Source organism: Xyrauchen texanus, chromosome 4, assembly GCF_025860055.1.
Source record: "Xyrauchen texanus isolate HMW12.3.18 chromosome 4, RBS_HiC_50CHRs, whole genome shotgun sequence".
Lineage (NCBI taxonomy): Eukaryota > Metazoa > Chordata > Actinopteri > Cypriniformes > Catostomidae > Xyrauchen > Xyrauchen texanus.
In genome coordinates, this window is record NC_068279.1 from 1,776,303 (window position 1) to 1,798,447 (window position 22,145).

Here is a 22,145-nt window from a genome sequence, read left to right on the forward strand (position 1 = left end):
CCCCGAATGCAAGCTTGTAGTACCACCTGTTTACTCCAGGGGGCAGTAAGAGAAACTTCAGCTGTATGAGCAACACACAGTTTATACAGTGAACAAACACTTCAGCAGAACAACACAAACATGAGTTACATTCTTGCGTTCAAAACACTTGATGTTATTGAGTATTAAACTATATTTAATGACGCAGTGAACTAAACATGTATGTTTATGATGCAACACACCCGAGACGCTACACAAGCATATCTGACACAGGTGTCCTTAAACAAGCCCTCATAATAAATCTCTGATTGATAAATTCACTTGTGTAATGGATTACTGTGAACTGTGTGTCAATGATTGACTTATGATCAATAATATGGTAATAATCAATACATTGTATTATAAAGACTTATCAATGACGAACTCTTCTGACACAGGAATGTAATGCATTTTAATTATCTGATTATATTTATATATATATATATATATATATATATATATATATATATATATATATATATATATATATATAATTGTTAAATATTTAAAGATAACTAGATATAATTATATCATCATTATATATTGAGTTATTATTATATGAGGGCTTTCTCTGCAAATATTTGTATATGCGATTAATCGCAATCGGGACATCATGTAATTAATTCTATTAAAATTGTAATCGATTGACAGCCCTAATATATATATATATATATATATATATATATATATATGTGTCAGACATGCTTGTGTAGCATCTCGGGTGTGTTGCGTCATACACACACATGTTTAGTTCACTGTGTCATTAAATATAGTTTAATACTCAATAACATCAAGTGTTTTGAACGCAAGAATGTAACTCATGTTTGTGTTGTTCTGCTGAAGTGTTTGTTCACTGTATAAACTGTGTGTTGCTCATACAGCTGAAGTTTCTCTTACTGCCCCCTGGAGTAAACAGGTGGTACTACAAGCTTGCATTCGGGGGCATTGTGATTAACTGCGTAAATGTTTTTAACGCGTTATTTTTAATCAAATGAATCGCACTGAATTAAATCATTAAATCGACAGCACTAATATATATATATATTCAATAAAAATTTATAAATATATGTGTCGCTCATACAGCTGAAGTTTCACTTACTGCCCCCTGGAGTAAACAGGTGGTACTGCAAGCATTTCTCAGGACTCTTCCTTATTACAGTCCGCAGGCATGTTTTTGCGCATTAAATCGACAGCCCTAATATATATATATATATATATATACATACTTTTTTGTGTCTATGTTAGTTAATAATGAATAATGATGTTGTCATGTAATTTTTAGATAGTATTTACATCAGAGTCGTACTCCCTTTATACTGCGTTTCATTTGTCTTGATTTTAGTAAAATCGTAGCACAACAGCATCATTTTTTTACTGTTATGAGAATCTTTGAAAATAGTAAAAGTAACATCTTGAGAATTGGGGGGTCCTGAATATAAATACCACAATGCAAAAAATCTTAATTCATTTAATAATTATTTGTCATGCTTTGGGTTTAAATATGACCTGGACAATTTCTTGCAAAATATATATTATTTCTGTGCATCTTTAAATATTATTATTATCATTATTCAACATTTTTATGTGATACAATAAACATGATGGACAAAAGTCATATTTAAGAAATATGATATATAATTATCACACGCTCACATTCCATTCCTGTCTGCTTTGAATTTTAAATTTAACTTTCAAATGAAAGTCCATGAACAAACAAAGACTTGCAGCAGTAACTGAGGCAGTCATTTGTTTATTACTCACATAGCTGCAGGGTAAACAAACACAAATGCAACATACAACATTAGAAGATAGAGCAGAACTCCTTGAATCAACATTCAAAGACTCTGAAGATCCTCACTAACATAGAGTTGTATCATACACACAGTACATGGTGTTAATATGGACTTACTTTGATTCTCTCCACACTGGCTTCAAGTTTGAGCTGCTCAACAGTCCGTCTCATGTTTGTGAGGTTTGAGTTTGAAGACATGGTGATTTCAATTCCTCAGAGTGAATAATAACAGCTCAGACGAGCGGTGAAATGTGTCTGATGAGTGTGAGTGAATGAGACTCCAGTCACACATCATGGGGTGGTGTTTGTGGGCGTGGCCGAAGGCGTGGCTTGAGAGTTAGGTTGCGACTCTGCCAAAAGTAAATCCATTTTTAACACTAAGGCTCTATATTGTGTTGTTCCTATGACAATTATTGAACTGTTTTACCCTTATAGGTTTCCTGTAAAAAGCATGTGACCCAACTTTAGTTCTTCAAATGTTTTTTTTTGTTTCTGATTTAATATGGAGTTACACTCGTGCCACAATTCTGCACAAACAAAATTATATTTTGAGTGCACAAAAATGTTATGCGTGCGCAAGATATTTTGAGCATGCACAAAGGTATTTTGCACACCGATTGTGTAGGAGGAGAAAGCAAAATTTAAGTGTTCTGAGAAAATTCACATTCAAATAAACTTTATTCAAGCGCTAAATTTATTTTTGTTTGCTCAATATGAATTTATCTTTGCAAGATACACTGATTTACAAAACTGAGTTCAAGTTCATGCAAAATAACTTTATATGCACTCAAAATATCATCTTGTGCTTTCAAAAATATTTTGGTGCGCTCAAAATATCATCTTGTGCATGCGGAAATAGTTTTTTTTTGCACATAAAATATCATCTTGTGCATGCAGAATTTTTCATTGCACTCAAAATATCATCTTGTGCATGTAGAAAATGTTTTTTGCACATAAAATATCATCTTGTGCATGTAGAAAATGTTTTTTGCACATAAAATATCATCTTGTGCATGTAGAAAATGTTTTTTGCACATAAAATATCATCTTGTGCATGTAGAAAATGTTTTGTGTGCTCAAAATATCATCTTGTGCATGCAGAATTTTTTATTGCAGTCAAAATATCATCTTGTGCATGCGGAAATAGTTTTTTTTTTGCACATAAAATATCATCTTGTGCATGCAGAATTTTTTATTGCACTCAAAATATCATCTTGTGCATGTAGAAAATGTTTTTTGCACATAAAATATCATCTTGTGCATGTAGAAAATGTTTTTTGCACATAAAATATCATCTTGTGCATGTAGAAAATGTTTTGTGTGCTCAAAATATCATCTTGTGCATGCAGAATTTTTTATTGCAGTCAAAATATCATCTTGTGCATGCAGAAAATGTTTTGTGCGCTCAAAATATCATCTTGCGCGTGCGGAACATTTTTGTTTTGCACTCAAAATATCATCTTGTGCATGCAGAAATAGTTTTTTTTTTGCACATAAAATATCATCTTGTGCATGCAGAAATAGTTTATTTATGCAAGAGTCATGTACTTATGTAAAAACCAACCCGTCTGATCAACACACTGACTATTTCTAGCCAACCTTTATAGAACATATTTAAAAATAAATAAAAAAAAAGTTATTTTGTACCATATTGAATCTTATATTTTATAAATAAAATAATATACTAAATATATTTAAATTAATATGATATATGTATATCTTAACTGCCCTCAAATGGTCAAAGTTGAACACACAAATGTAGCCTACAGTTATTCTATGCTACTAAATACGTTTTAATCAATAAATACAAACTGCATTTTAACAACTGTATGTCATTGCATGAGCTGATACTATGAAATGCACAAAATGTCATGTTGAATGTCATGCTGCTTATTTTAATAGATCACATTTTAATATAACAGGGTGATGGAGCTCCTGCCCATTCTAGACAGTCAGTGGTATCAAGTTATTGACTACTTAATGTTTTATAAGAATATTAACTTTTAACTTTTTTCATACTGTGACCAAAAACAAACCAGAAAAACAGAGAGGACGCATTTAAAAAATATATATATTTGTGTTACCAGTTATTTTGACAAGGTAATTTTGAACAGGTCATGTGGTGTAATCCTGAGAAAACTTTTTATAAATATATTTATAAAAATGACCTTGTTAAATGGGATTGAAAACTTTTTTTAAATTAATGATTAAGCTGTTTACATTCTCATGTGTACAAGAAAATAATTGAAATAGTTTTTACTGGATGGTAACACCGCATGACATTTTTAAAGTCATTTAATAATTGTTTTCACATTTTCTTAGGTTTACTCCATTTGACCTGGACTAAATGTGCATTTTCATAAAAATATAAATCTGTTATATTTTTGGTCTTGTCATTTTTGTCTGACTCCAAGAAATTTCCAAATACACCAAGGAAATCAGAATACGGTCCAGGTGATCTATATACTGTAACAAGTGCAAAAGATGACAGAGATTTTTATTTATATCTGACGGTGTCACATTAAGCATTATTAGTTCAAAAGACTTACATTTATATACTGTCCTCTGAATAACACATGCAAATTCACACACATCTTTAACATTATCTTTAGTGATCTCCGACTGACGAAGCCAGACATCATTAGTGCCGACATGAATAACAATTTAAGAAAGTCTACATTTAGAATTAGCCAGCGCTTGTAAATTTGATCTGATGTCAGATGCTCTGGCACCCGAAATACATTTAACAATAGTGGCTGGTATCTCTATTTCCACATTCCTTAAAATAGATTCAACATGATTCTCAGTGGGTGTATCACTGAGTGGGGAGAATGAATTGGAAACCCTAACAAGAACGGGAGAGTGGTGTCGCTTTGCTGAGTGAGTATGCCTCCGAGACGTCACACAAACGCCCTGTTGCAGGGGCTCGTGTGTGTGTGTTGCTCGCTGTTCTACCCGCATCCGAAACAGCATCTATTGGCTTCCCTATCTCACTGACCTCCACTAACGTTCGGATGCGAGTCTCTAACTCATTAATCTTCTATGTCAGCCTGGCTAATTCCTTACATTTATCACATGTGTATCCCTCACTGCTGATGGAAGAAGCTATAGTAAACATACGGCATGCAATGCAGGAAGTGATAACATGAGCGCATGCTATAACTTACTGCAATTGTTTATTGATGTTATGGTTGTTCTTTTTTAATTTTCTTTTTATTGAATTTATCCCATTTTTCTCCCCAATTTGGAGCGCCCAATTCCCACTAATTAGTAGGTCCTCGTGGTGGCGGTTACTCACCTCAATCCAGGTGGCGGAGGATAAGTCTCAGTTGCCTCTGCTTCTGAGACCGTCAATCGGCGCATCTGATCACGTGACTCATTGTGCATGACACCGCGGAGACTCACAGCATGTGGAGGCTCATGCTACTCTCCACGATCCACACACAACTCACCACACGCCCCATTGAGAGAACCACTAATCACCACCACGAGGAGGTTACCCCATGTGACTCTACCCTCCCTAGCAACCGGGCCAATTTGGTTGCTTAGGAGACCTGGCTGGAGTCACTCAGCACACCCTGGATTCGAACTTGTGACTCCAGGTGTGCTAGTCAGCGTCAATACTCGCTGAGCTACCAGGCCCCTGTTATGGTTGTTCTTGAGTGGCGAGGGATTGAGATTGATGTGGTTCCTGATCAGCAGATGTTTGAGATTGATGCAATTTATCCGTGTAAAACACAGAGTAGAAAATGAATCTAGAAAAAAGGGTGTGCGTGGTAAAATAAACGCAGTTGAAACAGTAGAATAGAGAAAAAAAACTAAGCACACGGTAAAATGGCAAAGAACAAAACAATGAACGTATTAGCATAAGCAACACTAAGCGGGCTAGCTAAATCTACAAACACTCATCTACAAGCACGCCGGCAGCAACCAGAACAGGATGACCCATATACAGTTATAATTGCATCATTAAAGTGTTGGTTCACCCAAAATTGTCATCATTTTCTCACCCTTGTGTTGTTCCAAACCAGTATGACTTTCTTTCATCTGTGCAACACAAAAGGAGAAATTTTAAAGAATGTTTAAGCTGTTTTTAAATAGTGACCAGAGGATGTCAAGCTAAAAAAAAATATTAAAGTCTTCTGAAGTCATAAGACAGCTTTGTAAGAGGAAAAGATCCAAATTTAAGTTGTTACTCACTAAAATGTTCCTTTTCCCCATATATCTCAAATCTTACGGCAAATTAATATTGTGCGCTAAACAAGGAGACGTTCCTCCAGGAATTGCAGCACATTCATCCGTCACCTTTGGGAAAAACATCTTCATTTTTGAAGGAATGACATCAGAAGGAGCAACAAATTATACGTACAAGTTTCAGTGCGGTAGGGACTCCAGTACCATTAACAAGGTAACTCTAAAATCAAAGCACATTAAGAAATAACATTTACTTCTGCTGTGACAGACAAACAGTGCTGGACGTTGATGAAGATTGAAGGAGATCTTCCTCCCAGCCGATTGGATCATTCCATGCGTGTCGTGCCATGGTGTGTGAAGACGATAGAACAAAACTCTGAAGATGTGGTGTGTCTGTGGTTAGCGTTTGGAGGAATGGAAACTCAGGGCCTGATATTCATGATTGCATGGTTACAATGGTAAATGGTCTGCACTTATATAGCACCTTTTTTAACCTTAGAGGTTACCAAAGCACTTTACACTGTGTCCCATTCACCCATACACACCAATGGCGGCAGAGCTGCCATGCAAGTCGCTAGCCTGCCATTGGGAGCAACTTGGAGTTCAGGGTCTTGCCCAAGGACACTTCGGCACGTGGGCCAGGAATCGAACCGCCAACCCTGTGATTAGCGGCCGACCCACTCTACCTGCCAATTCTCTACATTAGGCACAACATTCAAAATTAAAATCTCTATAGACCCTTTGGAAAGCGACGCCAATCACAATGTCATGCTCTTTACACCAACTGGCAACACCAACTCCTCACAGGTGTAAACACTAGTTGCTGAAATGATCACTTGGTAATCAGAGCTTTAGCACAATATAAAAGTCCACAGATGAGCTCTCCTGTTTTGGAATAACATGGAAGTCAATGGTGAAGCAAGAGCTAGAGTTGAAGGGGTGAGAGTAAAAGTAGGACGCGGAAGGACAGTTGTCTCAGATGAGATCATGGCTACATTGGTTGACCATGTGCTCAACCATGGACTGAGTATGAGGGAGGCTGGGCAGAGCGATCAGCCCAACATAAGCCGCTATATGGTTGCATTCATCATCCGTACAGTCAGAAATGAGATTCGGTAAGTTACCTAACATCTACACTATGCTATTTAGGTATGTATACTCTAGCATACTGCAGTCCGACATATCAGTAGGCCTATGTTACTCAGTGATTGTTTGCCAATGTTACAGTAATGTCAATTCATATTGAAGGCGTCCTCTGTCACCATGCCAACACCGCCCTTCTCATCACATTCCTGGACACACTTCATGGCATCCTCATTCCAGCCAAGCAGAGGGGTGGACCAGAGCAGCCCAGGTATGTTGTCATCTGGGACAACGCAAGTTTCCACCGGGCTGCTCTGGTCCACAACTGGTTCATTGACCACCCATAATTCGTTCTATACCTCCCACCATATTCCCCATTTCTAAACCCATTTGAAAGTTTTTTTCGGCATGGCGATGAAAGGTGCATCGTTTACATTTATGCGACTTACAGTGCACTTATTACAGGGACAATCCCCCCAGAGCAACCTGGAGTTAAGTGTCTTGCTCAAGGACACAATGGTGGTGACTGTGGGGATTGAACCAGCAACCTTCTGATTACCAGTTATGTGCTTAAGCCCACTACGCCACCACCACCACCACATCAACGCCATCCCCTCACACACTTGCTTCTTCTCCAGGCAATGGAGAATGCATGTGGAGAAGTTGATGTGGGGGCTTTGGCGGCTGATCCGTCATTCCAGAAGATTCTTTCCCCACCCATTAGCCATGGAGAACATCGCTAGTGACGTAGATGAGGTGCTGTAGCCAGACCAATACAGGAGGGCAGGATGCAGCCTAATTTCTTCTTACATTTTGCATGCGTTTTTGTCTTTGAAGATATGGGAAAAATGGGCCAAAGATTCAGCAAACAATTGGGAAAAATCTTCAATTTTTTTCCAAGGTAAAAGGTTTCCAAGTTTTATTGGGGTGACCATTAAAGTAAAAAGATACCAGAGATTCTTAGTTTAAAAAAATAAATTTTGAAATTCAAAACCCATTTGTCATTGGTGTATACAGGTTACAGTCTGTAAGAATTGCATTTTAATGTATTGAATAAAAATTTAAAATTGACCCAAGCAAATTCCTCAAATTCAAAGGGGAAAAATAATTCCATTTTAGTTCTCGGTTTAGACATTTACATGTAAGAGACAAACAATTGGTAACCATTTTGTATCAAATGTTTATTTTTGTAATAGTAGAAATGTCTTCTACATTTTCCAGAATTTAAATAAATAACATTGCATGTGACATGACATTTATCCAGGCAACTCCCTGACCCAGACAACCCCCCTCCCCTCACAGAACTCATTTTGAACTGCCTGAGAACAGCAGCAAAGCCTCAAACCAGGCTGACTAAATCTCCACCGATGTGAAGAAAAAAAACAAAAAAACAACCTAACACTCCACAAGTCTTTCCAGAAGAGAATCGTGGCTTTACGATTGCCTCTTCAATCTAACGCTCCTTACAAAATGTCCATCAAGTCCAATTTGTACACCTGTGCCACTTCTAGGGAGGCGAGGGCATAAAGACAACTGAAAAGAGAGTTCAAGATGGAATCCGAGAGACCTATAATTCGTCCTTCTCGCTCTGGTCATCAGCATCCTCCGGTGGCGGTCCACCCGCGCTGCCGTAGAGCTTGCTTACAATGGGCTGTACGACCTCTTCGAGTTCCTTCTTCTTGGACTGGAACTCTTCGAAGTCTGCCTCCTGGTGGGACTCCAACCATTCGATCTTCTCCTCAACCGCCTTCTCGATGGCCTCCTTATCTTCAGAAGACAGTTTGCCGCCCAGCTTTTCTTTGTCACCGATCTGGTTCTTCAGAGAGTAAGCGTAGCTCTCCAGTTCGTTACGGGCGTCGATGCGCTCTTTCAGCTTCTTGTCCTCGTCGGCAAAGCGTTCGGCCTCGTTGACCATGCGCTCGATGTCGTCGGGCGTCAGGCGGTTCTGGTCGTTGGTGATGGTGATCTTGTTCTTGTTTCCAGTCCCCTTGTCTTCAGCGGTGACACGGAGGATACCGTTTACGTCGATCTCAAAAGTCACCTCGATCTGAGGGACTCCTCGGGGTGCGGGAGGGATACCGGTCAGGTCGAAGGTACCCAGAAGGTGGTTGTCCTTTGTCAGGGGACGCTCGCCTAGAAGAACGCGGAAAACTCAATGAGGACTTCAAAAAACATGATTTGATTTGGCAACTGTAAATGTGCGCCAAATAGGTTTCTATAACTGGATTCAGAGACTAAACGCTTACCTTCATAAACTTTGATGGTCACAGTTGGCTGGTTGTCCGAAGCGGTGGAGAAGATCTGAGACTTCTTAGTGGGCACAACGGTGTTCCTTGGAATGAGTTTGGTCATCACGCCTCCAACAGTCTCAATACCCAGAGTCAACGGGCACACATCCAGAAGCACAAGATCACCTGTTCAATAGAATTCAGTTAGAAGCATTCTTCCAAGAGATGCGACTCATTCTAAAGGATCTTGCCCAACATTCCCAAGAAAACTAACCAGTATCCTCTTCTCCTGAGAGAACTCCAGCCTGAACGGCAGCTCCAAAAGCCACGGCCTCATCAGGGTTGATTCCTCTGGAAGGCTCTTTGCCATTGAAGAACTCCTTCACCAACTGCTGGATCTTGGGGATACGAGTGGACCCACCGACCAAGACGATCTCATCGATCTCAGACTTCTTCAGGTCAGCATCTTCCAGAACCTTCTGTACAGGTTTCATGGTGGAACGGAACAAGTCCTGCAAGAAGAAAGGCACAATTGTTAGTGGTCAAGAACTACAACGGCACCATTTTGAGTAAATCAACTAATGCTGCTGCAGCCGGCAGAGGCGCTCGTACCATGTTTAGCTCCTCAAACTTGGCACGGGTCAGCGTCTCGGAGAAGTCTTCACCATCGAAGAAGGACTCGATCTCGATGCGGGCCTGGTGCTGGGCGGACAGCGCTCTCTTGGCTTTCTCCACCTCACGACGCAGCTTCTGTACAGCACGGTTGTCCTTGCGCACATCCTTTCCGGTTTTCTTCTTGTACAGTTTGATGAAGTGCTCCATGACGCGCTGATCGAAGTCTTCACCACCGAGATGGGTGTCTCCGTTGGTGGCCACCACCTCAAACACACCATTGTCGATGGTCAGCAGGGATACATCGAAGGTGCCACCACCAAGATCAAACACCAGGATGTTCTTCTCGCCATCCTTCTTTTCCAGACCATAAGCAATGGCAGCAGCTGTTCTGTGAAAGCAACCAGATGTTTACCAACCTGAAGATGACAAAATGACCTGCCATAAGACAAAAGTGACAGTACTTACGGCTCATTGATAATTCTCATGACGTTCAGACCAGCGATGGTGCCGGCATCTTTGGTGGCCTGGCGCTGGGCATCATTGAAGTAAGCAGGCACAGTGACCACAGCATGTGTCACCTTTAAAAGAATGGAAATGGATTAGATGTAGAGTCTTGCTGCAATTCAACCAATGGCTAGTTTTGGAGTCAACATTTCTTTGATTTGAAGCCGAGACTTTACCTTCTTTCCCAGGTAGGCCTCTGCGGTTTCCTTCATCTTGGTCAGAACCATGGCTGAGATCTCCTCTGGGGAAAATGTCTTCATCTGACCGGATCCAACATCTAACTGGATGTGAGGTTTGCTCTTCTTCTCAATAACCTGGAAGAGGAACAGCAACGGTGTTTAGCTTTTTTCCATTCCAATACACATTCAACCACCATTCAAATATGGGTTAGTCTGGACATGCATGTACCTTAAACGGAAAGTACTTGATGTCCTGTTGCACAGAGGAGTCACCCCACGTCCGGCCGATCAACCTCTTGGCATCAAAGACGGTGTTTTCTGGGTTGGAGGTCAGCTGGTTCTTGGCGGCATCTCCGATGAGCCGCTCGCCCTCACCGGTGAAGGCCACATATGACGGAGTGATGCGGTTTCCTTGGTCATTGGCGATGATCTCAACGCGGCCATTCTTGAAGACTCCAACACTGTTTGCGAGAAAAGTGAAGTATAAATTATATACTAAAAGCCTTCTGGTTTACCTCAATCCCAATTAACTTGCCCATTGCAATGCATACACAACCTATAGGGACTAGTTATTTTAATTGGTGCCATTTTAGTGCATTTCTATCTGTATACTGCTTGGACACAGTTAATAAAGCATTATATATTGCAACATGTTTTTCTGATTAATTGCAAACTAGATATCGATTCTTAAATGCCAAGATCGATCTTTTGCTCAATGCACAACCCTCTACTAAAATGAAATCACTCGCATTTGCAACCAAATTTCGTGCAATGCAACTAAAGTGAATATACTTGGCAACTGGCTGGTAAATGTTTACATTTCAAATCACAAGTGTTTGTGTAGTTTAGTTGTGAAGTGTCCAGCAGCGAGATCCTTACAAAGCATGTTGAGAGTCAAAGTTGTTTCATGTAATGTGTGTCCAAGACGTGATCCAGGTAACCCATTACAGTCAATTTGTATAAAAAAAAAAAAAAGAGTCCTCTCTCATTAATATGCGCTCATTCACAGACGCTCTTTACAAAACTGCCGGTTCTCTTAAAGAGACAGTACCGGTTTTAGCACGTGTTCAACAAATCAACATAATACTTGTAAATAGTACAAATGACTTTAACAAAATAATATGAAATAATATATTTTATTCATTTTTAAAAAAGCCAAAATGTGACCCAAATGATGAAAAAGTAATAAAATATAATTAGCGAAATTTATATTTCCCTTATGTATCGAGTTAAATGGTCTCCTGTATAATTAACAGTATTAGAATCGAATTAAATCGGGAAATAGGCCTATGCATTATTACCCAGCCCCAGGAATATTAATTATTATTTTTATTAATTATTAAATGGCCCTAAAGTCAATACTCCCTGTTATTTCCATGTTGTGTGAATCCCAAAACCATTCTCACCAAGAGTATGTGGTCCCAAGATCTATTCCGATCACTGTCCCAACACTATCCTTCTTCTCATCCTCATCAGCAAACACGCTGCCGGACACCAGCAGGAACAGGCAAAGCAATCGCATTTTGACTTGGATTGGTCAAAACTCCCAATGATTTCTGTGACCAAAAAACAAACAAACATTAATTAACAAGTCAAGGCAAGTATATAAACATAATACACTTGGCCCACTGGCTAGACTCTTAAAAGCAAGCATGCAAAACAACAGGCACATGTTTTTTTTTTTTAATAATCCTCATTTTTATGGAGTTATATATGTGCCACAATTCTGCACGTGCAAGATGATATTTTGAGCGCACAAAAAGTTATTTGTCACGCGCTTGAAGACGGTTTTGTAAAGAAATGGATCTTCTTGCAAAGATACATTCATTTTGAGCAAATGCGAATCAATTTTGCGCTAGAATAAAGTTTATTTGAATGTGACTTTACTAAATTATTACATTTTGCCTTCTCCTACCCATACCTCAATATATAACCAGGCGCGTGCGTAACATTTTTAGTGCGCGCGCAGAATTGCGGCACGTGTATAACTCCATGGTTATTTTAAAATATTAAAGAAGAATGCTTCTCAAATTTAAAACGGTTCCACCATGGATAAATAAATAGACAATAAATGCACTCATAAATGCATAAAGTTGGACTGCAAATGAATCCTGTATGAAAAATGCTCAAATAAATGATTAAAACCGGTTGATTAAAGCTAATAAGTAATGCAAAAAAACTAAATAATGCTAAAATCTGAGGTGTCGTGCAGTCATTCTGATCATCCGCTAAAACATTTTTCTATACTAGTTAAAGTTACTAGTCTCCAGTTCGAACCTAGTGGGTGCTCATTCACTGATCATCAAATACTTATTCTTACAAAAGACTCAAAATATTAAAAGTTACGCTGCTTGTAAAACTAAAAAAAAAAAATCATTTAATTTTAAAAAGCAAATTTATTTCTAATAATATATATATTTCACATAGAATTATCCACATATATATATATATATATATATATATATATATATATATATATATATATATATATATATATATATATATATATTTTTTTTTAGCCCACCCATAATGTTATCTTTAATACTTAATATTGCGAAATAACTATTGCAGCTATAACAGTCAAAATGAGATGTAAATCTTACCTGATAACTGAAATATTAAAGTCTCTAGGGCGTAGGCTGTACGCAATCAATGTCCTGCACTTGACTCTCAGTGTGAACTGTCACGCATGGAGCGGCTCTCGCCTGTATATAAGCTGTCATCGCTTCCCCGTCGTGGAGCCTCGTCATTGGTCAGAGCGCAGCTCGTTGGAAGGCGCTCATTGGTGGAGCGTTGTACGCTGGCTGCTGCTGATTTGCACACGTACTGAGGGTGGAAACGTCACGAGATAAAGCGAACTGTAACGATTTCATTGGATTGCGTGTGTCAGTTTGTGACGTCTCTGGATGGGGGCGGGTCTTTGACAGATACTGCCATTGAACAAGGCCAAATATTTCTGAAATATTTTGATAGGCGTTGTCCGAAAATGTCATATAAAATGTTTATTAAATATTAAGTTATTTTTTTAAACTTATTAACATGTATATTTGATCTGTTGAAGTGTTGGTCACAACTACTGTTGGCAAAAAGAAGCAGATGCTATTAGGGGTTGAATTCAGACTGTAGGCTTATATAAAATTAACTTTTAAATAACAATGAAAAAAAACAAAAACCTATTACATGAAAAATATGGCATTTGGATTATTAAATATATATGGGACAACAACAAATGGTTAAATTGCCACACACACACACTAAATGTAGTATATATGTACTAAATTACCAAAAGTGTAAAAGACACAAGAAATGTAATTGTGTCACTTTTTTGTGCTTCGATAAATCAGATTGTAATGATTATTTCATACCTATATAATTTAAAATCAAATTATATCTATTCTTTGTTAATTACAAGACAAATGAGTGCAATATTCATACAAATGACTATATCATGTCAATTTTCTGCATGACAATGTTGAATTATGTTTCAGTGATTGATTTGATTTTATACATTTGACAAAGAAGCAACATGGAAGTAAACTATAGCAAGTTTAACACATGTATAATTTGGCTTTTGTCATTTGGGTGTGCTACTGTAATTCTGTAAGTCGTGTGTCTATTTAGACTCAAAAAAGTGTCTGAGAAAATACATATGTGTAGCTCACGTGTTTAACGGCCAGTTGCGTCTCACGGAATTTCAGTGTTCTATATTTGTTGCATCATCTCTTTGATCTGGGCATTTTGTAGATTCATTTGTGACAGATATACACGGCGGGACGCTAAAGACCCGAGCATTTAATAATGTTTGGAGAAACAACAATGCATTTAAAGGGTAACTAAACCCTAAACCAACTTTTTTTAGTTAATGATCTGTAAGAATACGGCTTTATTAGTACTGGTCATTGATTCAAGTAATTTTTTTGACATTTGTGTATAAAGTGTTTTAATTCTACAATATATGGTGTAAAAACGTCTGAGTGCTGCCCTCTTCAGGTTGAACGGTGGCTACTGCAGTTGAATTTTCCTATTGGCTGTTTGCGGTACTTCGTGACGTAAGCGGTGACAGCTGACGTAAGCAGGTTCCAGCTCACCACGCCCTTGGTACGAGCTACCACGCCCATGGCAGTATAAAAACCATCTCCTTTCGTCAAAACCACTGTAGCGAGTCAGGAGTTGGAATTGCGAGTATTGAAAACGATCAGGATAGAGTATTTTAGCATCTATTTAGCATAGCATTTATATAGTTATTTAGATTATTTAGTGTAGTCTAGGTAGTTAATTAGCATATTTGTTAGTGTAGTATTGTTAGAAGCATAGTTAGTTAGTAGCATAGTATTAGGCCAGTTAGGATAGCTTCAAGTTAGCGTAGATTATCTGTATTTAGTACAGTGGTCAGGATGGTACGTAGGTGTAATGTTGCTGGTTGCAACAGCACTGCTGGACTGTATAGCTTTCCAGCAGACTTGGAAATTAGGCGCCAGGGGTTGCACGTCCTTGTTCTGGAAGACCGCGAGTTCCCGCCTAGAGCTGGAGAGGTGTGCAAACTGCATTTTACGCGGGATTGCTTCTCCAACGCAATGGAGGTGGAAATGGGCTTCTCCAAACAGCTCGCGCTGAAAAGCGACTCAGTGCCAAACGCTGCTCCTCCTGCATGGACTCCACCACCGTAGCGGCGTCTTGAGGTGAGTGATCATATATATTTGAATCGCAATTTATGGTTAGGCTAAAGTTAATCCTCTGGGGTAGACAAACGTGCCGGCGCATTTGCTGGATTTTTTCACATAGCGGCAAAATATGAATATGCCTACAGAGCGCGCGCTATTGACATCAACTCGATAAAACTCATCAGATTCATGTACATGTCGTCTTGCGATCGTGTGAGGAATAATAATAACATAATAGTAATACTCCTGGAGAAAATTACCACTCCAGTCACTCTCCATTTTAGAGTCTGACAGCAGCTGTCAATTAATCCGTCACTACGGGTCTCAGGTACACGCCCCCCCGCTCAGCCCCGCCCTCGTTTCGTCCCCTCTATCCCCGCTGGTGTCTGCCCACTTTTCCAGCATTTTTCAAATATTGCTAGTGGGTGGAGTCAGACTCTGAGCAGGGGTTTAGTTACTCTTTAAGGGTTATCCGATCTTTCAAGCTACATCCACTAAATTTGGCACAGACCTTCAGACTGTTCTGACGCGCATTGCTGTATCTTTTCAAACTGATCGGACTAAAGGTGCGTACACACTGCCAGCGAAAGCGACTCAATACCATTCATTTTCAATGCGAGCACAGCGACTTCCAGCGACACGAGCTGTCGCGACCGTTGGCACTAGATGTGGGCGTGTCCAACGACGCGACAAAGTTGAGAAAAGTTCAACTTTGGAGCGACTAATGGAAGCGACAGCCAATAGGAGAGAAGACGGGAGAGCTCACGTGATCCTTTCTCTCTCTCTCATCTCCTGCAGTAATGGAAAGATGGATGAAAGGCTAATTCTTGCTGTTAGAAATTTTCCAGTGCTCTATGATATGTCTCTTCCCACGTACAAGGACATTTTTAAGAAAAATACTGCGTGGAAAGGTGTATCTGAGATCGCGGGGATTTTATGGACCCAGACAGACCGGCGTTTGTCGCTGCAGGTTGCCAGTGGCTGGCGGTGAAGTCGCTAGTGGGTGTTCCCACTACTGGTTGCCTAGTAACGTTTATAAATGACATTCACGGATGTCATTCCATTGCTGTTGTCAGTGAATCTCTTTTCTTGCCGCTAAAAACAAACATTTTGGAGGGAAAAGACTAAATATAAATGGAATCAGTACATAAAATGCTTTATATCAAAGATGAGCGAGAAACAAGGCGTGCTGTTTGCCATAGCGGCTGTTTATCTGCGGTGAAAATGCAAATGCCGGTCTGTCTGGGTCCATAAAATCCCCGCGATCTCAGATACACCTTTCCACGCAGTATTTTTCTTAAAAACGTCCTTGTACGTGGGAAGAGACATATCATAGAGCACTGGAAAATTGCTAACAGCAAGAATTATCCTTTCATCCAGGAGCTAAGAGAGAGAGAGAGAGAAGGATCACGTGAGCTCTCCCGTCTTCTCTCCTATTGGCTGTCGCTTCCGTAAGTCGCTCTTCATTTGAATAAAGTTGAACTCGTCTCAACTTTGTCGCGTCGCTGGACACGCCCACATCTAGTCGCCAACGGTCACGACAGCTCGTGTCGCCGGAAGTCGCTGTGCTCGCATTGAAAATGAATGGGATGAAGTCGCTGTCGCGCGCGATGTTGCTGCCAATGTGTATGCAGCTTAACGCTTTTAACACAGCGGATGTTAAAATATCTGAAAAATCCCATAGATTTGCATTGATGGAATGTTCAAACATATCCATCTCTCTGAAGGTTTTATCTATCTATCTATCTATCTATCTATCTATCTATCTATCTATCTATCTATCTATCTATCTATCTGTCTGTCTGCCTATCTATCTATCTATCTATCTATCTATCTATCTGCCTATCTATCTATCTATCTATCTATCTGCCTATCTATCTATCTATCTATCTATCTATCTATCTATCTATCTATCTATCTATCTATCTATCTGTCTGTCTTTTTATCTATCTGTCTATCTATCTATCTATCTATCTATCTATCTGCCTATCTATCTATCTGCCTATCTATCTATCTTTCTATCTATCTATCTGTCTGTCTGTCTGTCTATCTATCTATCTATCTATCTATCTATCTATCTATCTATCTATCTATCTATCTGTCTTTTCTATCTATCTATCTATCTGTCTGTCTTTTCTATCCATCTATCCGTCTATCTATCTATCTATCTATCTATCTATCTATCTATCTATCTGTCTGTCTGTCTGTCTGTCTGTCTGTCTGTCTGTCTATCTATCTATCTGTCTGTCTGTCTGTCTGTCTGTCTTTTCTATCTATCTATCTATCTATCTATCTATCTATCTATCTATCTATCTATCTATCTATCTATCTGTCTTTTCTATCTATCTGTCTTTTCTATCTATCTGTCTGTCTATCTTTTCTATCTGTCGTTTCTATCTATCTATCTATCTATCTGTCTGTCTGTCTGTCTTTTCTATCTATCTATCTATCTATCTATCTGTCTTTTCTATCTATCTATCTATCTATCTATCTATCTGTCTGTCTGTCTGTCTGTCTGTCTTTTCTATCTATCTATCTATCTATCTTTTCTATCTGTCTTTTCTATCTTTCTATCTATCTATCTATCTATCTATCTGTCTGTCTTTTCTATCTATCTATCTATCTATCTATCTATCTATCTATCTATCTATCTGTCTTTTCTATCTATCTGTCTGTCTATCTTTTCTATCTGTCTTTTCTATCTATCTATCTAACTATCTATCTATCTATCTATCTATCTATCTATCTATCTATCTATCTATCTATCCCTCCATCTCTTTCTTTTATATCTATCTATCTATCTGTCTGTCTTTTCTATCTATCTATCTATCTATCTATCTATCTATCTATCTATCTATCTATCTCTATCTATCTATCTATCTGTCTGTCTTTTCTATCCATCTATCCGTCTATCTATCTATCTATCTATCTGTCTGTCTGTCTTTTCTATCTATCTATCTATCTATCTTTCTATCTATCTATCTATCTGTCTGTCTTTTCTATCTATCTATCTATCTATCTATCTATCTATCTATCTATCTATCTATCCATCTATCTATCTGTCTATCTATCTGTCTGTCTGTCTTTTCTATCTATCTATCTATCTATCTATCTATCTATCTATCTATCTATCTATCTATCTATCATCTGTCTGTCTGTCTGTCTGTCTATCTATCTATCTATCTATCTATCTATCTATCTATCTATCTGTCTTTTCTATCTATCTATCTGTCTATCTATCTATCTATCTTGTTTTGATGGGATTTCTTTATATAAGTTTTCAAAATGATTTGTCCAGATTTCTCCATCTTGTATTGGTAGGTCTTGTGGTTTTGCTGTGCTCAGATTATTCCACATATCCCAGAACTGATTTTGATTTATTGAATGTTCTAATTCTTGTATACTTTTGGTCAGATGGTGTTGCTTCTTCACTCTAATCGTGTCTTTATATATTTTTAGTTTTGAAAAGTATTCAGTTCTTAAGTCAGTGTTGTTTGGTTCTTTATGTTTCAGATTTGATAATTTTCTAAGTTGTTTTCTTAATGTTTTGCAGTCTGAGTCAAACCATTTTTCATCTTTTGGAGTATTTTTAGTGTATTTTTTGCCTTTCTTTTTCAATTCACTTCTATGTGCTGCTTTTTTTAATATGTAATTGATTTCATTTGTGGCCGAATTAACACCATCTTTAGTTGTTTCAAATTTTTTATTAATAAATGTATTTATTAGATTTTTTAGTTCTTCAGAACTGAGGGCTTGGCCAAAAGTATCTGCGCTGTCCGGAGCCCATCTGTATCTCTGCTGGACCTGATACATTTGGCAGGTTTCCAGTCTGTTTTGTTCTGGTGTGTCGTGTGTTTTGATATAGATGTTAGTTTGGTTATGGTCAGAAAGCGGAGTTTGCTGTCTGACAGTGAATGCATTGAAGGAGGGGTCCATGTCAGTGATGGCATAGTCAACTACACTAGCTCCAAGACCTGAACAACACGTGACCCTCCCTAAAGAGTCCCCTCTGATCCTGCCGTTCAGTATGTACAGGCCTGAGGCTCGGCAGAGCTGCACCAACTCTCTACCGGTTTTATTTCCCGTCTGGTCAAGGTTGTTTCTCGGTGGAAGTTTTCTTGTGAGACTCGGGAGGTTCTGGCCAAAGACATATTCATTGCCCTTTGGATCTACATCATCAGGTTCAGATCCAGTTCTTGCATTAAAGTCTCCACACAGCAGCACGTTTCCCTGGGCCTGGAAACGGCTGATTTCTGTGTGGATGTTGTTGAGATATTCCTCGTCATGGTAAGGGGAATCCGCTGGGGGAATGTAGATGGCACAGAGATATGTGTCTGTAGCAGAAATGCCAATTTGGTTTAGTTTTAACCAGCAATGAAATTTTCCAACTGAAATAGTAGAAATGTGTTTGGCCAGATCCTCCCTGTACCACACCAGAATTCCTCCCGAGTCTCGTCCACGATGAACTGTACTTATTTTAACTGAAGGTACAATTACTTCATAATAGCCTGAGGGACAGTAGGTAAGCGCATCATTTCAACACCAGGTTTCAGTGAGGATTATTATATCAACATCTTCGATATGTTTTAAAAATTCTGGGTCTGTGCTTTTAGAACCAAATGTTAAAGAATTAAGACCCTGAATATTCCAGCAACTTATTTGAAATGAACGCATTCGTATTCTAAAAGATAAACCTATTTGGTGAGACAGAGAGAAAGTAACGTGAAGCTAGTGTACATGTGAAAACATACATGGCAAACAATTTACAATAGTGCCCTTTTTTTTTTTTTTTTTGTCAGTAGAGCACTGTGTGTGTTCTTATCTGTTCAGGAGCTATTTATATCTATCTATCTATCTATCTATCTGTCTATCTTTCTATTTATCTATCTATCTGTCTGTCTTTTCTATCTATCTGTCTGTCTAACTATCTATCTATCTATCTGCCTATCTATCTATCTATCTTTTCTATCTATCTATCTGCCTATCTATCTATCTATCTTTTCTATCTTTCTATTTATCTATCTATCTGTCTGTCTTTTCTATCTATCTGTCTGTCTGTCTGTCTATCTATCTATCTTTTGTCTGTCTGTCTTTTCTATCTATCTATCTATCTATCTATCTATCTATCTATCTATCTATCTATCTATCTATCTATCTATCTATCTATCAGTCTATCTTTTCTATCTATCTGTCTTTTCTATCTATCTATCTATCTATCTATCTATCTATCTATCTATCTGTCTTTTCTATCTATCTATCTATCTATCTATCTATCTATCTATCTATCTATCTATCTATCTATCTATCTATCAGTCTATCTTTTCTATCTATCTGTCTTTTCTATCTATCTATCTATCTATCTATCTATCTATCTATCTATCTATCTATCTATCTATCTGCCTATCTATCTGTCTGTCTTTTTATCTATCTGTCTATCTATCTATCTGTCTGTCTTTTCTATCTATCTGTCTGTCTGTCTTTTTATCTATCTATCTATCTATCTATCTATCTATCTATCTATCTGTCTTTTTATCTATCTATCTATCTATCTGTCTGTCTTTTTATCTATCTATCTATCTATCTATCTATCTGTCTGTCTTTTCTATCTATCTATCTATCTATCTATCTATCTATCTATCTATCTATCAGTCTATCTTTTCTATCTATCTATCTGCCTATCTATCTGTCTGTCTTTTCTATCTATCTGTCTGTCTTTTCTATCTATCTATCTATCTATCTATCTATCTATCTATCTATCTATCTATCTACAGTATCTGTCCGTCTGTCTATCTATCTATCTGTCTGTCTTTTCTATCTATGTATCTATCTATCTATCTATCTATCTATCTATCTATCTATCTATCTATCTATCTATCTATCTACAGTATCTGTCCGTCTGTCTATCTATCTATCTGTCTGTCTTTTCTATCTATGTATCTATCTATCTATCTATCTATCTGTCTTCTATCTATCTATCTATCTATCTATCTATCTATCTATCTATCTATCTGTCTGTCTTTTCTATCTATCTATCTATCTATCTATCTATCTATCTATCTGTCTTTTCTATCTATCTATCTATCTATCTATCTATCTATCTATCTATCTATCTATCTATCTATCTATCTGTCTGTCTTTTCTATCTATCTATCTATCTATCTATCTATCTATCTATCTATCTATCTATCTGCCTATCTATCTATCTATCTATCTATCTGTCTGTCTGTCTGTCTTTTCTATCTATCTATCTATCTATCTATCTATCTATCTATCTATCTATCTGTCTTTTCTATCTATCTATTGTAGCACTATACTAGTGAAGGAGGACAGGAAACAGGTCTTCCTCTCAAGGTACGTCTTTTTTAATTATGTTTTACATACACAAATACACGAACACACAAACGCTGGGTCTGCTCTTTTTTTTCTCTCCCCGTCTGGAGGCTCTGTTTTTATGCCACTCTCCTCGTGCTCACTGGAATTAGAGACAGGTGTTAGGCATAATTTAGCTCAGGTGTAAGCGCCCTTACCGCTTTCCTCTCCCGGACGGGCGCTTGACCACGCCCCCGCTGCCACATACCCCCACCGCCCGACTCAGGCCGGGGCACCATCCGGCCTGTCTACCACTCCCCCCCCATTCCTGGAGAGAAAGTCGGCGACAGCCATCTGCACCCCCGGTCTGTGGACCACCTTGAATTTAAAGGGCTGGAGAGCCAGATACCAACAGGTGATCCGGGCGTTAGTATCCTTCATGCGGTGGAGCCACTGGAGTGGGGCGTGATCCGAGCAGAGGGTGAAGGCCCGCCCCAGCAGGTAATACCGGAGGGTGAGGACCGCCCACTTGATGGCCAAACACTCCTTCTCCACAGTGCTG

At 38.5% G+C, this 22,145-nt stretch overlaps 2 protein-coding genes across 3 annotated transcripts in view; both read right to left on the reverse strand.

Moving 5' to 3' along the window:
• The window catches only part of gng10 (guanine nucleotide binding protein (G protein), gamma 10), a 6,786-nt gene extending 4,723 nt beyond the window's left edge, over positions 1–2,063 (reverse strand). The window contains exon 1 of the mRNA XM_052125528.1: positions 1,928–2,063. Coding sequence (XP_051981488.1) covers positions 1,928–2,008 — 81 coding nt within the window. The 5' untranslated portion in view covers positions 2,009–2,063. The remainder of the gene's footprint in view (positions 1–1,927) is intronic.
• Positions 2,064–8,133: 6,070 nt separating this feature from the next.
• LOC127642987 (endoplasmic reticulum chaperone BiP) lies at positions 8,134–13,300 on the reverse strand. 2 transcript variants are annotated; one of them, XM_052125488.1, is made up of 9 exons: positions 13,217–13,300; positions 12,020–12,169; positions 10,843–11,074; positions 10,611–10,748; positions 10,396–10,508; positions 9,928–10,318; positions 9,590–9,827; positions 9,334–9,501; positions 8,140–9,220 (listed from the first exon to the last, which is right to left on the reverse strand). In XM_052125488.1, exons 2-9 carry the CDS (start codon positions 12,133–12,135, stop codon positions 8,655–8,657), a joined length of 1,962 nt encoding a protein of 653 aa, XP_051981448.1. In that variant the 5' UTR covers positions 12,136–12,169; positions 13,217–13,300; the 3' UTR covers positions 8,140–8,654. The 2 variants fall into 2 exon arrangements, with proteins under 2 accessions (XP_051981449.1, XP_051981448.1); XM_052125489.1 differs by lacking the exon at positions 13,217–13,300 and having other exon boundaries at positions 8,134–9,220; positions 12,020–12,141.
• Positions 13,301–22,145: the final 8,845 nt, after the last annotated feature.

What these genes read in the sequence shown, in the direction of transcription:
- LOC127642987 (XM_052125489.1), bottom strand. Translation starts at nt 12,135, where the DNA reads ATGCGATTGCTTTGCCTGTTCCTGCTGGTGTCCGGCAGCGTGTTTGCT. An exon ending in TCAAGTACTTTCCGTTTAAG is followed by an intron (nt 10,749 to 10,842) that starts GTACATGCATGT and finishes TTCCTCTTCCAG; the next exon opens with GTTATTGAGAAGAAGAGCAA. An exon ending in GACCATCAAAGTTTATGAAG is followed by an intron (nt 9,221 to 9,333) that starts GTAAGCGTTTAG and finishes GCGTTCTTCTAG; the next exon opens with GCGAGCGTCCCCTGACAAAG.